At 46.0% G+C, this 21,695-nt stretch overlaps 1 protein-coding gene across 4 annotated transcripts in view; it reads left to right on the forward strand.

Annotated features, from left to right (window-relative positions):
* ENOPH1 (enolase-phosphatase 1) overlaps window positions 1–21,695 on the forward strand; it is a 140,670-nt gene that overhangs the window by 20,307 nt on the left and 98,668 nt on the right. For 2 of the 4 annotated variants that reach the window (XM_040325175.1, XM_040325168.1), the window contains one exon: window positions 14,396–17,182. The exons of the other annotated variants lie outside the window; for them this stretch is intronic. In XM_040325175.1, the coding sequence (XP_040181109.1) occupies window positions 15,641–16,948 (1,308 nt within the window). In that variant the 5' untranslated portion in view covers window positions 14,396–15,640 and the 3' untranslated portion in view covers window positions 16,949–17,182. Of the gene's footprint in view, window positions 1–14,395; window positions 17,183–21,695 lie in introns of those variants that run through there. 4 annotated transcript variants of the gene reach the window in all.

A 21,695-nucleotide genomic window follows, 5' to 3' on the forward strand; every position in this document is an offset into this window, starting at 1 on the left:
GAATTGAGGAATAGTAATTTCCCCCCCCCCATTTTCTAGTTGGTCTTTGAGCTGCTTAATCAGTTCCCGCCAGGCCTATAGAAAAATGATAGCCGGGTGGGATGTTCGTCGATTTGGGTGGACATCATTTGACCTACTCCCGGATCAGGTCACTCTACAATCTGTCACCCGAGTTCTGTCGAGAAGTGCCCCCCCATCGAATAGTGCTCAGGACGAATGGCGCATGCATAGCACAACAGCTGATTTTTGGAGGAGGTATCTCTTGATGGGATATACCATTTCACGGGCACATTTGAAACCTATACAAACAGCGGGGGGAGAGCGTAGTTCTCAGATTGTGCTTTCCTTTCTCGGGGTGGCTTTACAGTATGCTGATGATCTGTTTTTCTTTGTTGCAGGGCGAGTTTTCTGTGTTGAAGGCCGGTTTTGCCTGTGTTAAAGGGCGGGTTGCAACACAGACAAAAGCAGCCCTTCAACACAGCCACATGCCACCCTCCAATAGCAGCGATGCACAATCTGAGAACTATGGTCTCCCCCCTCGCTGTTTTGTACAGGTTTAAATTGTGTGTGTGAAATGGTATCTCCCATCGAGCTGCTGGTACCATGTGATCGATGCGACCAATCACAGCAGATCACATAACAATTGTAAATAATGGATGGCTTCCTTTCATGCCATCCATTGTGTACAATTGTGTTGCTAGCTGTGATTGCATGGAACAGTTTATGTTTAAGCTGCTCTTTAATTACACCCTATAAAACTGGTCTGTAATAGAACAAATTTGGAGTTTATTCTCATGGGACATTTAACACCTTTCCTGCCCAGCCTATTGTATGACGGTCGGGCGGGAGCACGTCATATGACATCCTCCCAGGATCAGGCCACACTCCGTTACCCGTCATGTCCACCGGACATAGCCGATGACAAATCACTGTACTGATATAAACGAGATCAAGGATAAATTCAAGGAAAGATCCAAGCTTCACTCATCGGCCAGCCTGCTGACAACTGAATCAACCTATCTAATGGTATGCGTTAAAACAGGGGTTTAGTCTGCACACATTTGCAAATGCATGCGTAAGCCACAGAGCCTCGTCACAGCACCCTGGTATCTGTGGTCCTATCATTAGCTTATGAGTGACAATGGAAGCACATGCATTCTGATGGATAGGTGGAGGTCAGGTGGACTGAAGGGACCATGTGACCAATCACAGCAGGTCACATGACCGTTCTACACAATGAAAGACTTTGTTACATGCCTTTAGTTGTGTACACTCTGTGATTGGTCACAGCCATCACATGGCGCAGACAGGGCCAATCACAGCCCATCTGTACAATATGATTAACTGTGGCCAATGACAATGGTAAACACTGTGAGTAGTTTTCATTCAGTAAAATGGAAAATTGTACAGAAAACAAAAGGTTAATTAAGCGCATTCCGGATATAGTTATTAGAAATACTACTATAAAAGGGACAGTGGATAAAGGGGATATTCAGGGGAAGCTATACATATTAGTCCATTGTAGTGTGTCCATTTAGCTAAAACTTCCGCAAAGGTGGCTGCCAGCTTGCAGATAGAAGGTAAATCTGGAATATAGCAAGAGGAAAGAAGCGGCGCCTTCTAAGCGTAGTAAATAAAAAGTTTATTAAAATGTAACAGAAAACATAAGAAATACACTCACAAAGGAGCTATAAATAAGGGCTTATCTGTATAATAGTTCATCCGCTGTATCCCGGGTACTGGTGGTGCTGCTCGTGCCTGGATGTTAAGACAGGCGGGATCGCTGTAACTCCTTGCCTCTGTCGGCAGCTGTGGGGGGGGGGGGGGGGGGCCAGACACTCTCGATGAATGGAGAAGGAGGACGGAGTTCCCGAGGGCACCGCCGTAGATGACGTCACTTCCGGGTGTAAGGTCGGCGGGGAGGTGCACGCGTTCGAAGCATGCATGCTTTTTCGTCAGGCTCTATGGTGGCCATTTTTTGCCAGGGTAGATTTAGCTTACAGGGTACTGACCTATTGGCTCACCTGGAGCGGATGAACTATTATACAGATAAGCCCCTATTTATAGCTCATTTGTGTGTGTATTTCTTATGTTTTCTGTTACATTTTAATAAACTTTTTATTTACTACGCTTAGAAGGCTCCGCTTCTTTCCTCTTGCTATATTCCAAAATGGAAAATTGTATACTCCCCTTTCCGTAATTTTCCTTTCCTGGTGCATCTTCATGACAGCATACAATGGTTTGTGGCTCAGCCCTCACAGCCTTTTTTTTTTTGCAAATTCTTTTTATTGAATTTAAGAATGAGGAAAGGTTTACAAAAACAAAGCCTATCGGGCATACCCAGGCTTGAGAAGCAAAGAAAACAAAAAAAAAACTTAATCACATTACATGAAATAGTTAGCAACCAAGTCTAAGACAACCCCCTTTTTGCTTTTTCCCCTTTATAACAGTAAACAACCATCAATTCAGAAAGGTAAACCAAAGAATAGAAGGAAACTGCTGCCCCCTCTCCCCCCCCCCCCCCATCCCTCGGGAGAGAGAAAACAACCGCGCCTCCCACCTCCTAAGGAGCAGGAAAAAAATAAAAAAAAATAAAATAAAAAATAAACAATAACATGAACTACCCCCCCCCCTAGGGATGTCAGCATTCAGTGCGTGCTAAAAATAACGAGGAAAACCAAGCCCTTCCATATTGTTCATAGTGTGCCCACTGCCCTCCACCCCGACTGGGACCCGTGCATTTCAAAGTGAAACAATTCTATTAGTCACACCCGTTAGTCTGTGTCTCCTCTTCCACCAATGTGCTCTCAGAGTCCACCCACCTAAACCATACTTGTCTGAACTTTTTGGTGGCCCCCCTAGCTTCGTAGGTCATCCTATACAGCATCACATCCGCATTTATTACTTTTATCCACATCCCCAACGTCAACTGCTCGTCATAAATCCATCGTCTAGCAATGAGTTTCCTCACTCCAAAAAACATAATCCTAAGAAACAATTTAGTGTGTGCATTCATCTCCTCCTGGTCAAAAACCCCCAGGAGGCAACGTAAGGGAGAGCAAATATTAGGCAGGTCAAACTTATCCGATATAAATTCAGTTACCTGCGACCATAATGGTCTCACCTTCTGGCATTCCCAGACCATATGTATGAAAGTGCCTTCCGCCCCCATACATTTATGACAGATGGCAGATTCCCTCCTGTGCATTCGGTAAAGCCTAGCGGGTGTATAATACTGCTGGTGAAGATAGCGAAATTGGATCATTTTGTCCGTAGAAGAGATAACAGACACCAGATACGTGTCCAGTACCTCCTGCCACAGCTCTTCTGACAACTCCGGGACAAGACCCTCCCACCGAGCCCTGGCCCTAGAAGCGGATCCCATTGCCCCCGGACCAACTTTTCCATAGTATCGAGAGACTCTCTTAGACGGATCCGGATCAAGCAGAACCTCCTCCAGATCCGTATTTTGCACCCGAATTTCCCCACTCCCAAACTGTGCAATCGCTGCATGCCGCAGCTGCACATATCGAAAGTGCCAGGTCCTAGGTATCCCAAAGTGGTCTCTTAATTGGGAAAAAGTACAGAGACGACCATCCTGACAGATGTGGTGCAGGTACTTTACACCATACTTTGCCCATGTCTTCTGTCCGTCAGACAGTTTGAAAAACTCCCCTAAAGATTTATTACACCATAAGGGGCTATTCGGGGATAACCACAAGGGGTCATCTTTCCGCCGTTGGGAGCAAAGATTAAATACTTTCCCAGGAAGTGCCATGGCTGATCCCACCTTTCTTCCCGGAATCCCCTGCCTGTACACCATATTTAGCAAAGTTTCTTATGAGGTGGCAACCGCTGCCTCCAACAAAGTAGTGGCGTTAGGCGTCTGCGGAAAGAATCGCCAGTGCAAAAAGGATAATTGTGAAGCTAAAAAATATGAACGCAAATCCGGGAGGGCCAGCCCTCCCATGTTAACCGGCAACTTTAACACCGCAAGAGAAACCCTAGGGGCTTGTGAACCCCACAAAAAACCCACAATAATGGAGTCGATGTGCCTGAAGATCCGTAATGTCACAAAAACCGGGAAATTCGAGAGGATATAAAGAAACTTAGGAAGAAAAATCATCTTGAACAGATTGATACGTCCCAACAAAGTAATCAGCAAATTCTGCCATCTCTGCACCTTCTCCCTAAAATTCCCCACAATCGGTGACAAATTGGTCTCCAGGAACCTCGATACTGGAAGCTGAACCTCAATCCCTAAATATTTGAAAGAGGTAGACAAAGGAATGGGGCAATCTGCTGGAATTACCACTGCTTCATCAATAGGGAAGAGAGACGATTTTTTCCAATTGATTCGAAATCCGGAGTAGTCCCCAAACTCCCGGATCAACTGGAAGGATGCAAAAAGCGAGGGTCCCGGATCCTGCAGATATAGCAACATGTCATCTGCATAGAGTGACACTCGTTCTTCAAACACCCCAAGTTTTAGACCAGTCAAACTGGGAGTAGTTCTCAACCTAACCGCTAGAGGCTCTATGGCCAGGGCAAACAGGAGGGGTGAAAGTGGACACCCCTGCCTGGTCCCCCGATATATAGGGAAGGGGTCTAAAATAATGCCATTAACCCTTATCCTGACCAGCGGCTCTGTATACAAGAGCCGCACCCAGGAGACAAAAATGGGACCAAAGCCATAAGACTCGAGAAGGTGAAACAGATATGCCCACTCCACAGAATCGAAGGCCTTTTTTGTATCTAAAGAGGCTACTATCCTAGTTCCAGAGTTGTCATGGGCAGTCTGGAGGTTCACAAAGCGTCTCCTAATATTCATCTGTGCAGACCTTCCCTGAATAAATCCTGTCTGATCCGCATTCACCAATTTTTGTATAACTGTTTGTAATCGTCCTGCAAGTATCTTGGCCAGGATTTTGGTATCAACATTCATCAGCGAGATCGGACGATAGGAGTCACACTGCTGAGGGTCCTTCCCCCCCCCCCTTAAGGATCAGGACTACCAAGGCCTTCCTCATGGAGGGAGATAGTCTACCCTCCGATTTGGCTACATTGAACACCTTCAGCAGGCGAGGCGCCAAACTATCCCGAAAGGTGCAATACCATTCCGAGGGAAAGCCATCTAGACCGGGAGACTTCTGAGGGGCAAAGGAGGCGATCGCCTTCTCCACCTCTTCCACAGTAATTCCGGTTTCTAGAGCAGCACGGTCGTCTTCCGTCAGCATAGGTAGGTCAATGTCGGTCAGGTAGGTTGCCAACGCCTCCGTCCCCGTAGGAGCGCAAGACCTATATAGTTCCTCATAAAATTGAGCAAAAGTTTTCAAAACATCAGCCGTATCAGCCACTTCCACCCCTTGTTTGTCATACACTGACTGCACGTACACCGGTACATAGTCCGACCGTGCCAAGTATGCCAGGAGTCTACCATTCTTGTCCCCAAATTCAAATATGCACCTGCGTTGAGCAAGGTTGAGTTTTGTGGTACGGTCCGTCAGCACAGTCCGGTACTCCCTGGTCCTCTCCCGCAGAGTCAGCAGTCTCTCACTAGTGGGGTCCCGCACATACTCTGCCTCCGCTAGCGTCACCTCTGTCTCCTTAAGCTGCACTGTGGAAACCAATTGTTTCTTAAACCCATTCCCTTCTGCTATAAACACTCCCCGTATCGTGGCCTTAAATGCCTCCCATTGGAGAAGAGAGGAACCCGAATTACCATTTTCCACCCAGAAATGCTTAACACCCTCTGCACACTTAATCTGCACATAGTCCTCCTTGAGCCAACTAGCCTCCATGCGCCAATGACATATACCTGGTTTCGGCCCAAGATTTAGTTCCAACAACATTGGGGAATGGTCTGACAGGGCCCTGGGCAAATAAGAAACTGCCCTAACCAGATCCATACCCTCCCCCTCAGTCAGGATAGTGTCTATTCTGGAGAGCGTCTTGTGCGTTTCCGAATAACAGGAGTACTCCCTAATATCAGGATGATAAAAACGCCAAACATCTCTGAACCCATGAGCAGACATCCACCCCGCGAGGGGGACTGGGGTGCTAAATGTTGCACCCAGCCTATCCAGAGCAGAGTCTGACAGAGTTGAAATCACCCAAGATAAAGATCCTCCCCTCCGCTACCTCATATGTTGTCCGTATCATATCATCTAAATGAGCTAGCGAAAAGGGAGGAGGAACATACAAATTTACAAACGTTAGAAATCTATTCAGCACTCGTACAACCAGAATAACATACCTCCCCTTAATGTCCGTCCGAACCGCATGTATGGATATGGGCATAGCTTTGGTGACCAGGGTGGAGACCCCCCTTGCATAGGAGGAGTAGCTGGCATGGTAGGCCCCTGCAATATGAGCTCTTTTTAGAGAGAGGACCCTAGAGCCCTGGAGATGAGTCTCCTGAAGTATAATTAAGTGTGGTTTATACTTTTTAATATAATCAAAAATCAAAGATCGTTTAAATTTGGAGTTGAGGCCTCTGACATTCCAGGCCAAAATCTTGAGACTCACCTCCATGGCAAAAAGACATGAGTTGGGGGACCACCTCTCCGGGACACAGCCACCCATAGAATCAGGACTCCAGACCCCTCCCCCACCATACAGAGAGCAGAGTAGCAACAGTATCGTGGACTCAAGGTAATCACACTGAATGAAGACAATCCCAACCAGATAGGAACATACAATCCCCAACAGAAAAAACACCCCAACACCCCCCACCCCCCTCCCCGCACCCAGCCCCAACCTGCCAGGCACTTTGTTCCCATAACCTCAGTTCAAATAGGTACCAGAGGTGCGACTTAAAACTGTCATATAGGGTGTATCACCCAGAGGCAAACTTCCTCCCTCGTGGATCAAAAAACAGTCCTTTCACCAGAAAGACCAGGCGAAAAAGATAAGGGCACAAAAAAACAAAAATGCCCCCAACAGGTACATGCCAGCAGCAGTCATGGAAGTACCGAGGGCTGCACATAGCAGAGCCGCCAGGGAAAAAGAAGCATCTCAGGAAACCATGAACAGATAAACGAGGAAGAAGATCTCCCCCCAAAAAAAAAAAAAAAACATGTATAGGCCATAACCGTCAACTCCATTACGCTCCCTCCCAGAACGTCCAGCACAAAACTCCATCAGGGGGGCCGGGAAGAAGCTCTATCTCTCGGGCGACCATAGGTATCCAGCCACTGAGAGGCCTCAGTAGGATTAGTGAAAAAATAAGCTTTTCCATTCTCCACAACGCGCAGCTTAGCAGGATACAGCATACTATAGATCAGGTTGAGATCCCTCAATCTCTTTTTCACAGGTTGGAAAGATGCCCTCTGCTTCTGGGTGATCGCTGAGAAGTCAGGATATATCGATATTCGATAGCCATCGAATGTCAGCTCAGGGCCCGTTCTAGCCACCCTCAGAATATTCTCCCGGTCACGGAAGTGCAAGACTTTCGCTATCATAGATCTGGGGGGGGCACCCTTTGGAGGCGCCCGGCCTGGGATACGGTGCGCCCTTTCAATGGCAAACATTTTAGTGAAGGTGCCTGGGGCCATATGATCAAGCAACCATTTCTCTAGAAATTCTTCTGGGTGTCTCCCCTCCACCCCCTCAGGGAACCCCACCAGCCGTATATTGTTCCTTCTCATACGGTCCTCCATGTCGGCCATCTTTAAAGTGTGCTCAGAAAGAGTTTTCTTAGTCACTTGTGCAGCTGTGTCCAAAGGCCTGACAGTATCCTCCAGTGAAGCAATGCGGCGATCAGTAGTCTGCCTTTTCCCTAAGTTTCTGCATGTCATGTTTCATGAAGGAGAATTCCATTGTGAGCTCCTCAAAATGGTCTATCAGCTTATTCTGACAGCCTTGTATGGCAGCCATGATCTGGGTCAAGGATGGCTCATCCTCCCCCTCCACTTCCCGTTCAGCTCTGGCCCTGCGATCTCTCAGTCTGTCCAGTGATCTCCCCCTCTTCATCACATCCTCCCTTTGTGGCTTAGGACTCCCCTGTCCAAGGGGGGAGACGCCTGCTGAGGGGCTTCCACGGATCTCTGCAGCGGCGGCCATTCCTCCTCCTCCTCCTGCGATCCGGCGCCATTTTGAGAGCTCCAGGCGAATTTCGCAAGCCGTTCCCCCGGCGTTTTAGGCCAGGAGGGTCCGTATTTCACCATCTCCCTAGGTCCCCCGGGGGTCCCCGCACACATCCCCCGCAGTTCTGTGCCAAAAAACGGGTGCTGCCAGCCCAGGATCACTGCAGGATTATCGGTCTGCAGACGGAGCTCCTGCCCTGCACTCCTCACATGCCGCTCGCTGCCCTCACAGCCTTTTAGGACTGGTTAATTATAAATCAAAGACAGACCCGGCTCACAGCATTCTCTGTTACATATAGCTAGATTCAGTAAGAGTTAGGCCGGCGTATCAGTAGATACGCCGACCTAACTCGGAATCTGCGCCGACCTAAGTTTAAGTGTATTCTCAAACAGAGATACACTTAAACCTATCTAACAGGGCTGTGGAGTCGGTAGATAAATGTTCCGACTCCGACTCCTCAGTTTTATGTACTTCCGACTCCGACTCCTCTGTATTAATATGCGAATGTATTTTATACATTCCTTGAGGGAAAGAAACGCAACCTACCACAGGACTACTGGCTGGGAAGCCAACAGTCTACTGTATTGCACAGTTTAAGCAAAAGACAAACACAATGAAAACAACGTTTTTTATTCTAAAACATGATTTTCCTAGGAGAATCCCATAGTTATGTTTAAAGTTTAAGCTAGCAATCGGAGTTTACAAGTTTTTATAGCCTTAGCTAAATGACAGCAGTTTTTCCAATGGTTTACAGCTTCAGTCTTGAACTATTGGCCCTCCATTCCCTTCACTTATACAAGTGTCTCACTCTCTAGTCCTGCAAAAAACATATTTATTTAATCCCTTATCAGTGAGAGGTATTGCAGCTCCTAATTGTGCGTTGCATGCCATATAGTGAAGCACATGAAAAGCATGCTTCTTCACGGTCACTTAAGGTGTTCGTTTTGCGGTTACGTGAGGCACTGCATGCATTGGTCTTTATTCTTACAGTAGAGAAGTCATTAATTATAACTTTTTGTGAATTGGGATATTTAAACTTGCTTTTTTTATTTTTTTTATTCCAATCTAAATTTAGTAGGAGTCGGTGCATTGTTTTCCGACTCCGACTCCAGGTACCCAAAATTTCCCCCGACTCCGACTCCACAGCCCTGCTATCTAAGATACGACGGCTTGCGCCCTCCTATCTTAGGGTGCAATATTTAGGCTGGCCGCTAGGTGGCGCTTCCATTTCGGTCGGCGTAGAATATGTAAATCACTAGATACGCCTATTCACGAACGTACGCCTGGCCGACGCAGTACAGATACGCCGTTTACCTAACGCATTAGCAGGCCTAAAGATATTCCACCAAATAGCTGGAATAGTAATGTTAAAGTATGGCCGCCGTTCCCGCGTCGAAATTCGAAAATTTTACGTCGTTTGCGTAAGTCGTCCGTGAATAGGGTTTTACGTCATTTACGTCCACGTCGAAATCAATAGGACCGTGCGGCGTATTTAGCCGCAATGCACACTAGGAAATGTAGGCGGACGGCACATGCGCCGTTCCAAAAAAACGTCAATCACGTCAGGTCAAACCAAATTATCATAAAACAGGCCCCCTCAGCCTAGTTTGAATTAGGCACGCTTGCGCCCGCTGCATTTACGCTACGCCGCTGTAACTTGGCAGGCAAGTACTTTGTGAATCATGTACTTGCTTCGCTACCTTCCGCGGCGTAGTGTAAACACGATACACTACGCCGCTGCAAAGTTAGGGCGGCCTACCTGAATCTAGCTATTAATCTGTAGGCTGCCATGAAGATGCACCAAGAAAAGAAAAATTACGGAAAGATGAGTATAACATTTTTTTAATTTTCCTGGAGTGTCATGGCAGAATGCTCACGATATGGGAGGGTGCAATAAATAATTTGTAATGGTCAGTAGTGTAAGCACAATTTTTTTTTTTCCAAATTGTACTGTCGTGAGCATAGCTGGGTTCACCTAATAATGAGTAATGAAGGTGTTGCAAATAGCCTCAGCACTGCGCTATCCACAGAGTTGGCACTGCCCTAGTTAAATGTGCTCTTAAGTCTTCTGGAACAGGAAGGTCCTAAGAAGAGTAGGCTCTTCTAATTGTCTTAAAGAGGAAGTAAACCCTCTTTAAAAAAAAAAAAAAAACCTGCAAGAGAAAGGCATAATGAGCTAGTATGGATAGCATACTTGCTCATTATGAATGACTTACCTGAGATCGAAGCGCTCCTCGTTCCCCTCCACCGCTGACGCCATGTTGCCTACGAGTCATTTCTGTGTATCGCCGCTTCGGCGCTGTGACTGGCCGGAGTGGCGATGATGTCACTCCTACGCATGCTCGGAACGGCACGATCCCCGCACATGCGGGTGTTTCCGGCATTATCCCATTGATAAAACCAGCACGCTCAGTGCGCCTGCGCTGTTGTCTATGGTGCTCATGCACCGTAGACATTGGTGCAGTCCTTTCTGCAAATATCTCCTTTCTTGCACCTACAGGTAAGCCTTAATCTAGGTTGACATGTAGGTGCAAGTGGTCAGAGAGGGCTTACAACCACTTTAACAATCTAGGAGGCGATTGTATGTGTTGATGCTGACTGACCCTGGCTTAAGCCATGTTGGACCAAGCACAGATTTCAGCTTTCCTGAATAAAAAGGTAGTTGCCAAACAGACCATCAGAGTTAGATCTACATGCAGGGGATGTGGTTCTCTCGCTTCACCAAGAAAGACAGTAAATTTACTTCCTGGTTAAAGTGGACCGAGAAAAAGACCTTATGGATAAAAGCGGTCTGGGGATTTTAGGACTATTCTGTCCTATTCTGGGTAGAACGTTAGGTGAGGCTCCTCAGGTACAAAGCCTGCTGCTCTGACACCCTTTTACCAGAGGTTGTATCAACTAAAAAAATGGTCTTCAGGGATAGATTTCAGAGTGTAGCCAATTCTGTAGGACTGAAATTAGGTCTTGATAGAGCTGAGGACATAGGCAAGTCGCACTTGGGGAAGAATGATTTTCTGGCAGGTCATTTACTTCATGCAAGCCTTTAACCACTTTAACCCCCGGAAGAATTGGTTGCACAATTACCGTACCATTTTTTGCGATTCGGCACTGCATCGATTTTAACTGACAATTGCGCAGACGTGTGACATTGCACCCAAACAAAATTGATGTTTTTTCCTCAGTTTAGGCCGATATGTATTCTACTACATATTTTTGGTAAAAAAATCGAAATAAGTGTATATTAATTGGTTTGCGCAAAAGTTTATAGCGTCTACAAAATTATGGCATTATTATATTTTTTTTCTTTTTTACTAGTAAACTATTTTTATCGTGACTGCAATATTACGGCGGACACATTGGACACTTTTGACACTATTTTGGGACCATTGTTATTTATACAGCGATCAGTGCTATAAAAATGCACTGATTACTGTGTAAATGACACTGGGAAGGAGTTAACCACTAGGGGGCGAGGAAGGGGTTTAAATGTGTCCTAAGGAGTGATTTTAACTGTGAGGGGGCTGGGCTACAAGTGACAAGACAGTGATCACTGCCCCCGATGATGGAGCAGTAGATCACTGTCCTGTCACTAGGCAGAACAGGGAAATGCCTTGTTTACACAGGTATCTCCCCGTTCTGCCACTCCGTGACACGATTGCAAGACACTAGCGGACATCGAGTCCGCGGGTCACGCTAGGCGGCAGTTTTAAAGCAACATACCTGTACGTTGCTTTGCCTACCCGTGCCATTCTGCCAATATATATGTGTGTGTGTGTGTGTGTGTGTGTGTGTGTGTGTATATATATATATATATATATATATATATATATATATATATATATATAATGTTCGGCAGTAGGCAAGTGGTTAAGGACTGCATCACTAACAGACTTTTACTCTGAGATCTGCAAATGTTGCACATATTCTTTAGTAAAGGCATCCATACACGGTTCGAATTTCGAAAATCGTATCAAAGAATTTTCGTACGAATTTCGCACCGTTAGTGGGCTGAAGCAACAGCCGATTTTGGAAATTTTTTGAAAAACTAATGATTTTCTGATCAATGATGGGAGAATCGTGCGAGAAATGTAATAGAAAAAGAAACGCGCATGTGCAAGAAAAGAATATTCCCGGAGAGAAAAGAATATTCCCGGCAACATGAATATTTGGTCGGCCAAATTTTAAAAATTAATGGTGTCATCATCACAAAAAAAAACGAACTTTCTGATTTTGAAAAGAAAATTTGTTCGAAATTCGACCGTGTATGGCCTGCTTTAGTCTTATTCATGGAGACCTCTCTGGCTTGACACAAGGTATCCACCTGCACTCTCAACTTCTATGCCATCAAATGTAGTCTCATGGGGCTGGATGGTAAACCTGGCAATAAGAGAGCAGATCTGTCATCACTGGCAGAGGCAGTGGTGACACAATGCTCAACTATGGGAGAGATAGACACCTCCTCTGCCAAAATTGCAATTATCGATACTGGAAGCTCCACTGGCAGCCTAAGAATTCTACCCTTTCACTGCTGTCTAGGCATGGTACAACTCTTATCTCTCTTATAAAATGAGTGAATGCCAGAAGGGCTTTGAACGTTGCTCTCAGTTGAAGAGCATTCAACACTATGCCTCGTAAGCTGAACATCCCATGATGGGTCCTCTTTGAAATGCGTCCCCCAACCTTTTTGTCTGGGGTCTGACGTTAAAATGTTTAATTGGAAAACAACAATTGGTCAAATAAGAAGAACCAAGGATGCTCCTGCACTTTTCTACTGGAAGAGACTTTGCTTCCAAAGCACCTCTGACTTTCTCTATCAGAAGATAAGGATTTTCTAGATTGTGTAAGAGAGCATCCCAATGCTGGAAAAGCATCTCCCGATTGCAGAAAGCGCCAATCATAAGTGCAAACTAGATTTTTTTACTGCCTCTAATCGCTGAGCTCAAAATATGCCTCTAATCGTCCTAATGTGCATGGATGCATAAGATGGCATTAAGCTGCTTCTACAGGCAAAACACAACTCCTGTAGAAGCTTTTTTTTTTTTAAGCCATCGTGCATGGATGTAAAATGCAGTTACTGTATAAGCAACCCATAGTGTGAAAAAAATAAAATAAAATCCTGATCACATTACCAGAGTAGTAGTGTTACTATGGTAACTACAGTTGGGTCCATATATATTTGGACACGGGCACGATTTTTATACTTTTGGCTCTGTATGCCACCAGAATAAAATGAAAATTAAACAATTTAATTCAAGGGGTTGAACATAATTATCAAGTATAAATTTTAGGAACTGCAATCATTTGTATACACAGTCCCCCCCATTTTCAGGGGCTTAAATGTAATTGGACAAATGAATATAATTATAAAAAAAATGTTTATTTTTTCTCAACTCGCCTTTCAGAACAACCTTGGAGAGAGCGCAGCTCCGCCTCTTCAATCAGGAAACACATGCAGCCCTTTAAATCCCTCCTCTTCCACCATGGCTTCAGTTATTGTGTTTCCTCTGCCATGGTGGAAGTGAATGCTGTGAACTAGAGGAGGGAGAAGGCTTACCTTTGTTTTTCTCTGCCTGGTGTGCAGATGGCCATCCCAGCCCCCCCCCCCCCCTAGACGAACAGGGGGTTTCCAGGAGTCCCCAGCCTCTCCAAGCTCAGAGGCAGCAATGGCCACACAGGAAGGTCAGCACCGGGTGCCCGGGATCCGCAAGTATGGCTCAGGTGGCCGGGCGGTTTGCTGCTGTGGGCAGCGGTTCCCCTCCGCATTACGGTTCCGGGTCCTGGCTGGCAGGTGACGTCACGCTTATCGGTGCGGCTTCCTGTAGGGGCGTGGTGCCGTACGGTTCACGCCGCCTGGAACGCAGAGGTCAAGGGGGCAGGCCTATTGATCTGTGCTTCCGATTCCGGCCATCGCTGATGACGCCGGAGCTGGGAAATTTAAACGACAGCTGAGATACTCAGTCCCTGCTGTGCTCTCCTGCCTATCTATGGACGAGGGGTTGACAGTAACGGCGGAAACAGGCGCCTCAGACACCGGTCGGGCCCAGGTAAGAGAGGGTACAGTGGTGCCTTGATTCTTTCCTTATGGGTTCATGCTTGGGTTTTTCTGCTTGATCCTCTTTGAGGGAGCCTGTATCTGCACGGTCAGAGGTGACTTCTCTCGGACCCTGTAGTCTGGATGTGGTGTTTTTGCTTTGATTTTACACTGAAGGGTCTCCTTCTCTCATTGGTGGTGGTTTTATTTAATGCTAAATTGCTAAAACTGAATTTTAGGGACCCCTAGGTGAACTATGGTATTTTTTCATTTCAGGAAAAAATGAAATCTAAAAAACCACCACCTCAGAGGAAGTGTCGTTTCTGCAAGAACCCTCTTAGAGATACATGGCAGAAGGCAATGTGTAGATCCTGTATCAGTGATCTAGTAGAAGAGGAGACATCCCAACAGTATAAGGATTTATTCACTTCTGTGCGAGAGCGCACAAATTCGCTAAGCTCAGTTAGATCCATGTTGGTTCAGAGCACAGCAGGCCAAGTGGAGTATCAGCAACCACCATCCAGCCCAAAAGCATCCACCTCTAAGTCAGAGGTAGGGGATTCTGGGGATGAGGGGGACGAGTACTCTTCCCTCTTTCAGAGGTTCAGATGAGGAGGAAGAGGATAGCAGGAGTTCCAGATAAAAGATATCTTTAGATGAGGTGGACGACCTGCTAAAAGCAATTTATACTACCCTGGATTTTCAGGAGGAAAAGGTACAGTTATCCGTCCACGATAAAATGTACCAGGGACTGGACAACTCCAAACATAGTGTTTCCATACCATAAAGTCGTATCGGACACAATCAAAAAAGAGTGGAAGGATCCGAAAAGGGGCCCTTTCTTCTCTGAGACCTTTAAGAGAAAATTTCCTTTTGAGGATAAGGAGTCGGAGGTCTGGAACAAGAAACCACGAGTAGATGGGGCTTTCTCACAGGTTTCACGTCGCATGGACCTCGCCTTCGAGGGGGTACTGAAGGACACAATGGATAAGAGGGCAGACTCCCTGTTGAAAAAGGCATGGGATTCCACATCAGTCAGTCTTAAACCCGCTATGGCCTCCACAGTGGTGGCAAGGAACCTAGAGTGCTGGGTGGAAAAGTTGATGAGCCATGTAGAGGCAGGCACTCCAAGAAAAGATCTTTTGGAATCCTTCCCTCTGATTTTAAAAGCAGTCAGGTACATGGCTGATGCATCAGCTGAATCAATCAAGATGGCAGCTAGATCTTCAGCACTGGTAAATGCAGTCTGGCTAAAAACTTGGTGCCGGGACACAGCCTCAAAGATTAAACTCTGCGGCATACCCTTTTCGGTCCAGATCTGGAAAAAGATTTGGACAGAACAGCTGACAAAAAGAAGGCTTTTCCTGCCAAAAAGAAACAGACTTCTAAAAAGAATTTTCATCCTGTTCAGCAGTCCTACAAAAATAGAGAAGACAACAAAAAACGTTGGGTTCCCCAAAAGGGTAAGGGAAGAGGAGGAATTCTATTCAGATCCCCCCCAAACCAAACCCCTAAAGACAAATGACAATCTCACTCCAGTGGGGGGAAGATTGTCCGCCTTTCTTCCTCAATAGAGCCAGATGGCCAAAAGTCCCTTTTGTAAAAAACATCATTGCACAAGGGTACAACCTGGAATTTTCAGAATGCCCTCCAAGCAGATTCTATGTCGCAGCCCTGCCAAGGGATCAGGAAAAATCTTCCGCTATGACGAGCCTGTTAAAGGATCTGATCCAACAGGAAGTTATCGTCCAAGTCCCGAAACAGGAGGGCCGGGGGGTTTTACTCCCATATAGTCCTGGTGAAAAAACCTTCAAGCAAGTTCCGACTAATTTTGAATCTGAAATTCCTGAACAAATCAATACGGTACAAACACTTTTGCATGGACACAATTCATTCCATAACAAAGTTGTTAACGCCAGAGTGCTTCATGGCATCCCTGGATCTAAGAGACGCCTACCTACATGTTCCAATAGCTCCGGCCTCCGAACAGTTTCTTCGCCTGGCTATCAATCTGAGGACCTCAGGATTTTCACAAAGGTGATGGCGGAAGCCCTGGAACCTCTGAAACTGAGGGGGGTCTCGGTTGTTCCATATTTGGACGACCTACTATATTTTGCGGATTCCAGAGATCAGTTTGTGACAAACCTTCAAATATTGCAGACTCATCTCAAGAGTCTAGGGTGGCTATTAAATCTAGAGAAGTCAAATCTAGATCCCGCACAGGAGATGAGGTTTCTGGGCTACACCATAAATTCAGTTCTCCAAAAAGTGTTTCTCCCTCAGGAAAAGATGGAAAAAGTATTTTGCAGGGAGTCAGATTTAGACGAATCTCTGTTTCAGTACGGTCAGCCATGGCAGTATTGGGCCTCCTCACAGCCTCGATCCCTGATGTCCAGTGGGCGAGATTACATTCCAGACCCCTCAGGGGAACATCTTACAAGTTTGGTCGCACCAGGAGTCGCTGGAAAAACGTTTCAAACTAACATCAAAAGTAAAACGTGCGCTCTGGTGGTGGAGGGACTTTTGCAATCTGACAAAGGGTCTCTCATGGGTCCTTCCTTTAGACAAGTGTCTGTCAACAGACGCAAGTTCCTGGGGATGGGGAGCCCACCGGGATGGACAAACCGCACAAGGGTCTTGGTCCAAAGCGGAAGCAAGGAAGTTGTCAAATTGGCAAGAGCTAAAAGCCATTTTCCTGGATCTCCTTGCCTTTCAACAGGTGGTGAAGGGACATCATGTACAGGTTCTGTCAGACAACACAACAGCAGTAGCTTACGTGCTCAAACAAGGCGGAACCAGGAACCGAGGTCTCGTGGAACTAGCCAGTGAGTTATTGTCCTGGGCGGAGCTAAACGTGACCTCCTTATCAGCAGCTCACCTAAAAGGATCTCAAAATCTGCTAGCGGATCTTCTAAGCAGAAGGAGAGTGGTGGAGGCAGAATGGAGTCTGAACCAGGAGGTATTCACCATGATCTCCAAAGAATGGGGGTTGTCTATTCTTAAAGCAGGGGTTCACCCTATTAATAAAAAAAATAAAATGTTTTTTTCCTCTAGCATAAAATGAGGCATAGTAGCGCGAGCTACAGTATGCCTGTCTTTATTTTTTTAGCCCCGTACTCACTGTGCAATCGTAGAGACAAGATTCCGACTCCCCTCGGGGAATGGGCGTTCCTATGGAGAGGGAAGGTGATTGACGGCCGGCTCTGGCACGTCACGCTTCTCCGGAAATAGCCGAAATAGGACTTGGCGCTTCACGCCGCCTGCGCATAGTCTGTGCGCAGGCGCCGTATAGCGCCGAGACCTGTTCCGGCTGTCTTCGGGGAGCGTGACGTTCCAGAGCCGGCCGTCAATCACCTTCCCTCTCCATAGGAACGCCCATTCCCCACGGGGAGTCGGAATCTTGTCTCTACGATTGCACAGTGAGTACGGGGCTAAAAAAAATAAAGACAGGCATACTGTAGCTCGCGCGACTATGCCTCATTTTATGCTAAAATGTTGTCATGTAAATTGTAATCCCTAAACCCTTCCTCCGATTTTGGATGTGTCAAATTAAACCTGAGAATTTGCACTTTCAGCTCGTATAAGATAAATGAAATGTCCCACCAGCTACAGTGGGGAAAATAATAATTTGATCCCCTGCAGATTTTGTAAGTTTGCCCACTTACAAATAAATAAAGGGTCTATAATTTGGATCAAATGCCTATTTTAAATAATACAGACAGAGGGCCAGATTCAGATACAATGGCGTATCTTTAGTTGGGCGTAGCGTATCCTATTTACGCTACGCCTCCGCAACTTAGAAAGGCAAGTGCAGTATTCACAAAGCACTTGCGCCGGCGTAGCGTAAATGGGCCGGCGTAAGCCCGCGTAATTCAAAGTAGGCTGGTAGGGGTCGTGTTGTATGGAAATGAATCGTGACCCCACGTAAATGACGCGCCTAACAAACGGCGCATGCTCAGTATCACGTAAAATTTTCTCCGTAAATTATGCCGGCTCAATGCTTAGTCGATGTGAACGTAACCTACGCCCATCCACATTCACGTACGACTTACACAAATGACGTAAAATACGACGCTGTTCCGAAGTTCATACCTTAACATGACCCCTGCTTTATGAGGGGTAAAGTTACGCCGGTCGTAAGCCTTATGTAAACAGTGTATTTTAATACGCCGGGCGCAAGTACGTTCGTGAATCGGCGTATCTAGCTCATTTGCATATTCAACGCAGAAATATATGGAAGTTCCCCTAGCGGCCATCGTAAATATGCACCCCAAGATACGACGGCGTAGGAGACTTGCGCCGCTCGTATCTTGGCAACAGTGAGGCGTATCTGATTCTATGAATCAGTCGCAAAGATACGACGGCGTACGTGGAGATACGTCGTCGTAAGTCCTTTGTGAATCTGGGCCAGAATGTGCTTTGCAAAATTTAGCCATGCGTGGTTGTTTTTCTTTGTAACCCCATAGCCCAGACATATGAAGAATACGGGAGATACTGTATTTATCGGCGTATACCGCGCACTTTTTTCCCCCTTTAAAATAAGGGGAAAATTGTGAGTGCGAGATATACGCCGATACCCGCGCTCAGTTTGAACGCCTCTGCTGGCATATACCGAGCGCAGTACTCGGGTACATTCGGCCAGGCTCGGCTTCGCTCATGCGTGAGAACCCGAGCCTGGACGAATGTACTGCGCTTGGTATATGTCAGCGGAGGCGTTCAAACTGAGCGCGGGAAGCGGGGATTCAACTCGGAAACAGCGCGGGAGAACACCACCTGTCACATGTACCACACAGCCAATACTTGCCAGATACCTGCAGCTCCTTTAATGTTGCTGTAAGCCTCTTGGCAGCCTCCCTGACCAGTTTTCTTCTTGTATTTTCATCAATTTTGGAGGCACGTCCAGTTTTTGATATTGTCACTGTTGTGCCATATTTTCTCCACTTGATTATGACTGTCTTCAGTGTGTTCCATGGTATAGCTAATGCCTTGGAAATTCTTTTGTACCTTTCTCCTGACTGATGCCTTTTAACAATGAAATCACTGATTGTTTAAAAAAAAAAAAAAAAAGCCCTTGGTGTGTGGACTCCTGGTGCACACCAAAAAAAGTGTAACACAAAACGTGCACAGGGTGTACACATGGTCCTCCTCCGAAGAGAAGGGACCCTTGCCCTGGGGCGTTAGGCTCCAGATGGGGACTGGGGTAATTTTACATGGTTCATCTGGCTGAAACCAGATGGACCCCATTCTCTGGCAGGTCTGTTTAAACAGACCAACCCAAGTACTAGTTGGGGCTCCCCATGTGAAAAAGCAAACTAAGCTAAAAGGCCAGGTCTACCCACTCCGAGGACCTAGACCACACTCATCAAATGTGACAAAATGTGTACACCATTCAGCAAAGAAAAATAAAAGTTACAAACGCAAACAAAAGTGGGGAGGACAATAGGTGCCATTGTGTGATACAATGGTCAGCCTTTTGGCCAGAAATAAAATATTCCTAGTCAAAGGCTTGACCCTAGAGGCAGGTGTGGAAAAAAGTGTAATGGTGCAGTGACCTTGGTGCCATAACGCAGTGAGATTGGGGCACATGCAGCTTTCTTCAGTTACTGGCCTTTGAGATCCCTGTATTGCTTTGGAAGCACTCCGCGGACCATGGCTTTTGCTGTATAATGCACCTGAGAAAATGTCAGGAAAGACCTACTACAACAGCTGAACTTTACTTGGGGTTAATCAGATGCACTGTGTACTGACTCCTACTTAACATTGATTGCTTAATTCTGAACACAGCTACATCCCCAGTTATAAGAGGGTGTGCACACTTAGGCCCCTTTCACACTGAGGAGTTTTTCAGGTGGTTTAGTGCTAAAAATAGTTCCTAAATACCACCTGAAAAACTCCTGCCCAGCTTTCACACTGAGGCGATGCCCTGGCGGGAGTGAAAAAAAAAATCTCCTGCAAGCAGCATCTTTTAGAGCGGTGTGTATACCACGCCTTCCCATTTAAAACAATGGGAAACTGCGGTTTTAACCCTTTTTTGGCTGCTACCAGGGGTTAATACCACACCGCTAGCGACCAAATCCCACGGCAATTCTGATGGTATAGCGCCGCTATTTTGCCACCGCACCTCCTGCCCCAATGTGAAAGGGGCCTTCTGCAACCACATTATTTTAGGTTTAGCATATTGTGTTACCAATGGTTTGTTTGGTGATTGTGATCCGAACTGCCTTGAGATCATTCACAAGCTCCTCCCATGTAGTTCTGGACCAAGATTCCTCACAATCATCCTTACACAGTGAGGTGAAATCTTGCATGGAGATCCAGACCAAGGGTGATTGATGGCTATTTTGTAAAAAATCACACCAACAGTTTTCTCACCAAGTTTCTTGCTGTACATTCCAGCCCTACAATCTTGTGTCCATTGACAGTTCTTTGGTCTTAACCATGATACTGAGGTTTGAATGCAAGAAATATTATGTGGACATTTGAGTTGTCATTAGGAGCACCTTTGTAAGTTGACAGGACTAATCTGTGCACCACATACTGTAGCAAGTGTTATTCTTGGTAGGTAGAGTATCAAAATGCTTATTTTACTCACTGAATAGCAACTCGATCAACATTTGTACTGGGTGTTTTTCGGTTGATATTCTGTCAAAATTTTTAAAACACCTATTATAGACCCTTTATTTCCTTGTAAGTGAGCAAACTTACAAGATTACATTTTTGCTGCTGTATTGCACTGGTGCCTGGAAAATTTAAATTTACTAAACCAAGTAATATGAAAATGGTTAATCTGCCCCTCCCCTAGCTTATAAATATTTTTACATTAGAATACTGCCACTATCTTTTTGGCTGATCTGCATACCACGGTCACATGATAGCACTGGACAGACTCTGCAGTTTGTGTTGAGGTAGGAGGAGATTTCCACTACAGCCCGTGTCCTCATGCTGTTGTGAGGTGGATCCTCCATGAATTAAATGTTTTTTTTTTTTTTTAATTACTGGACTGCGATTTAGGCTCTGTACACACACACACACGTGATGTAATACCATGCAACCTAAAAAGCTCAGCTCAAGGAAATGTTCTCTCCAGCAATAGAGACCACTGACTATTATCTGGCCTTGCCAAAAGAGACCCTCCAGGAGGGGGAGGACCTATCCACACAGTATAAGACCCCTTCCACACTTGTATGACTTCAAAGTGGCGTGATTTTGCGGCGATTTCAATGAATGCCTGTGTAAGTGGCATCAAAAAATCGGACCAAAGTAGTGTAAGGACTACTTTGAAGTAGGCACAACTTAAAGTCGTGCCAGTATGAATGGTAGTCATTGAAAATAATGGAGAATGACTTGTCATACGATTTTGCAGTCCAAAATCGTGGGACAAGTCGTATAAGGGGACCAAGCCTTTTTTACACTAGAGCAGGGATATGCAATTAGCGGACCTCCAGCTGTTGCAGAACTACAATTCCCATGAGGAAGAGCAAAACTGACAGCCACAAGCATGACATCCAGAGGCATGATGGGACTTGTAGTTTTGAAACAGCTGGAGGTCCGCTAATTGCAATATCCCTGCACTAGA

Source organism: Rana temporaria, chromosome 1 (assembly GCF_905171775.1).
Source record: "Rana temporaria chromosome 1, aRanTem1.1, whole genome shotgun sequence".
Classification (NCBI taxonomy): Eukaryota; Metazoa; Chordata; class Amphibia; order Anura; family Ranidae; genus Rana; species Rana temporaria.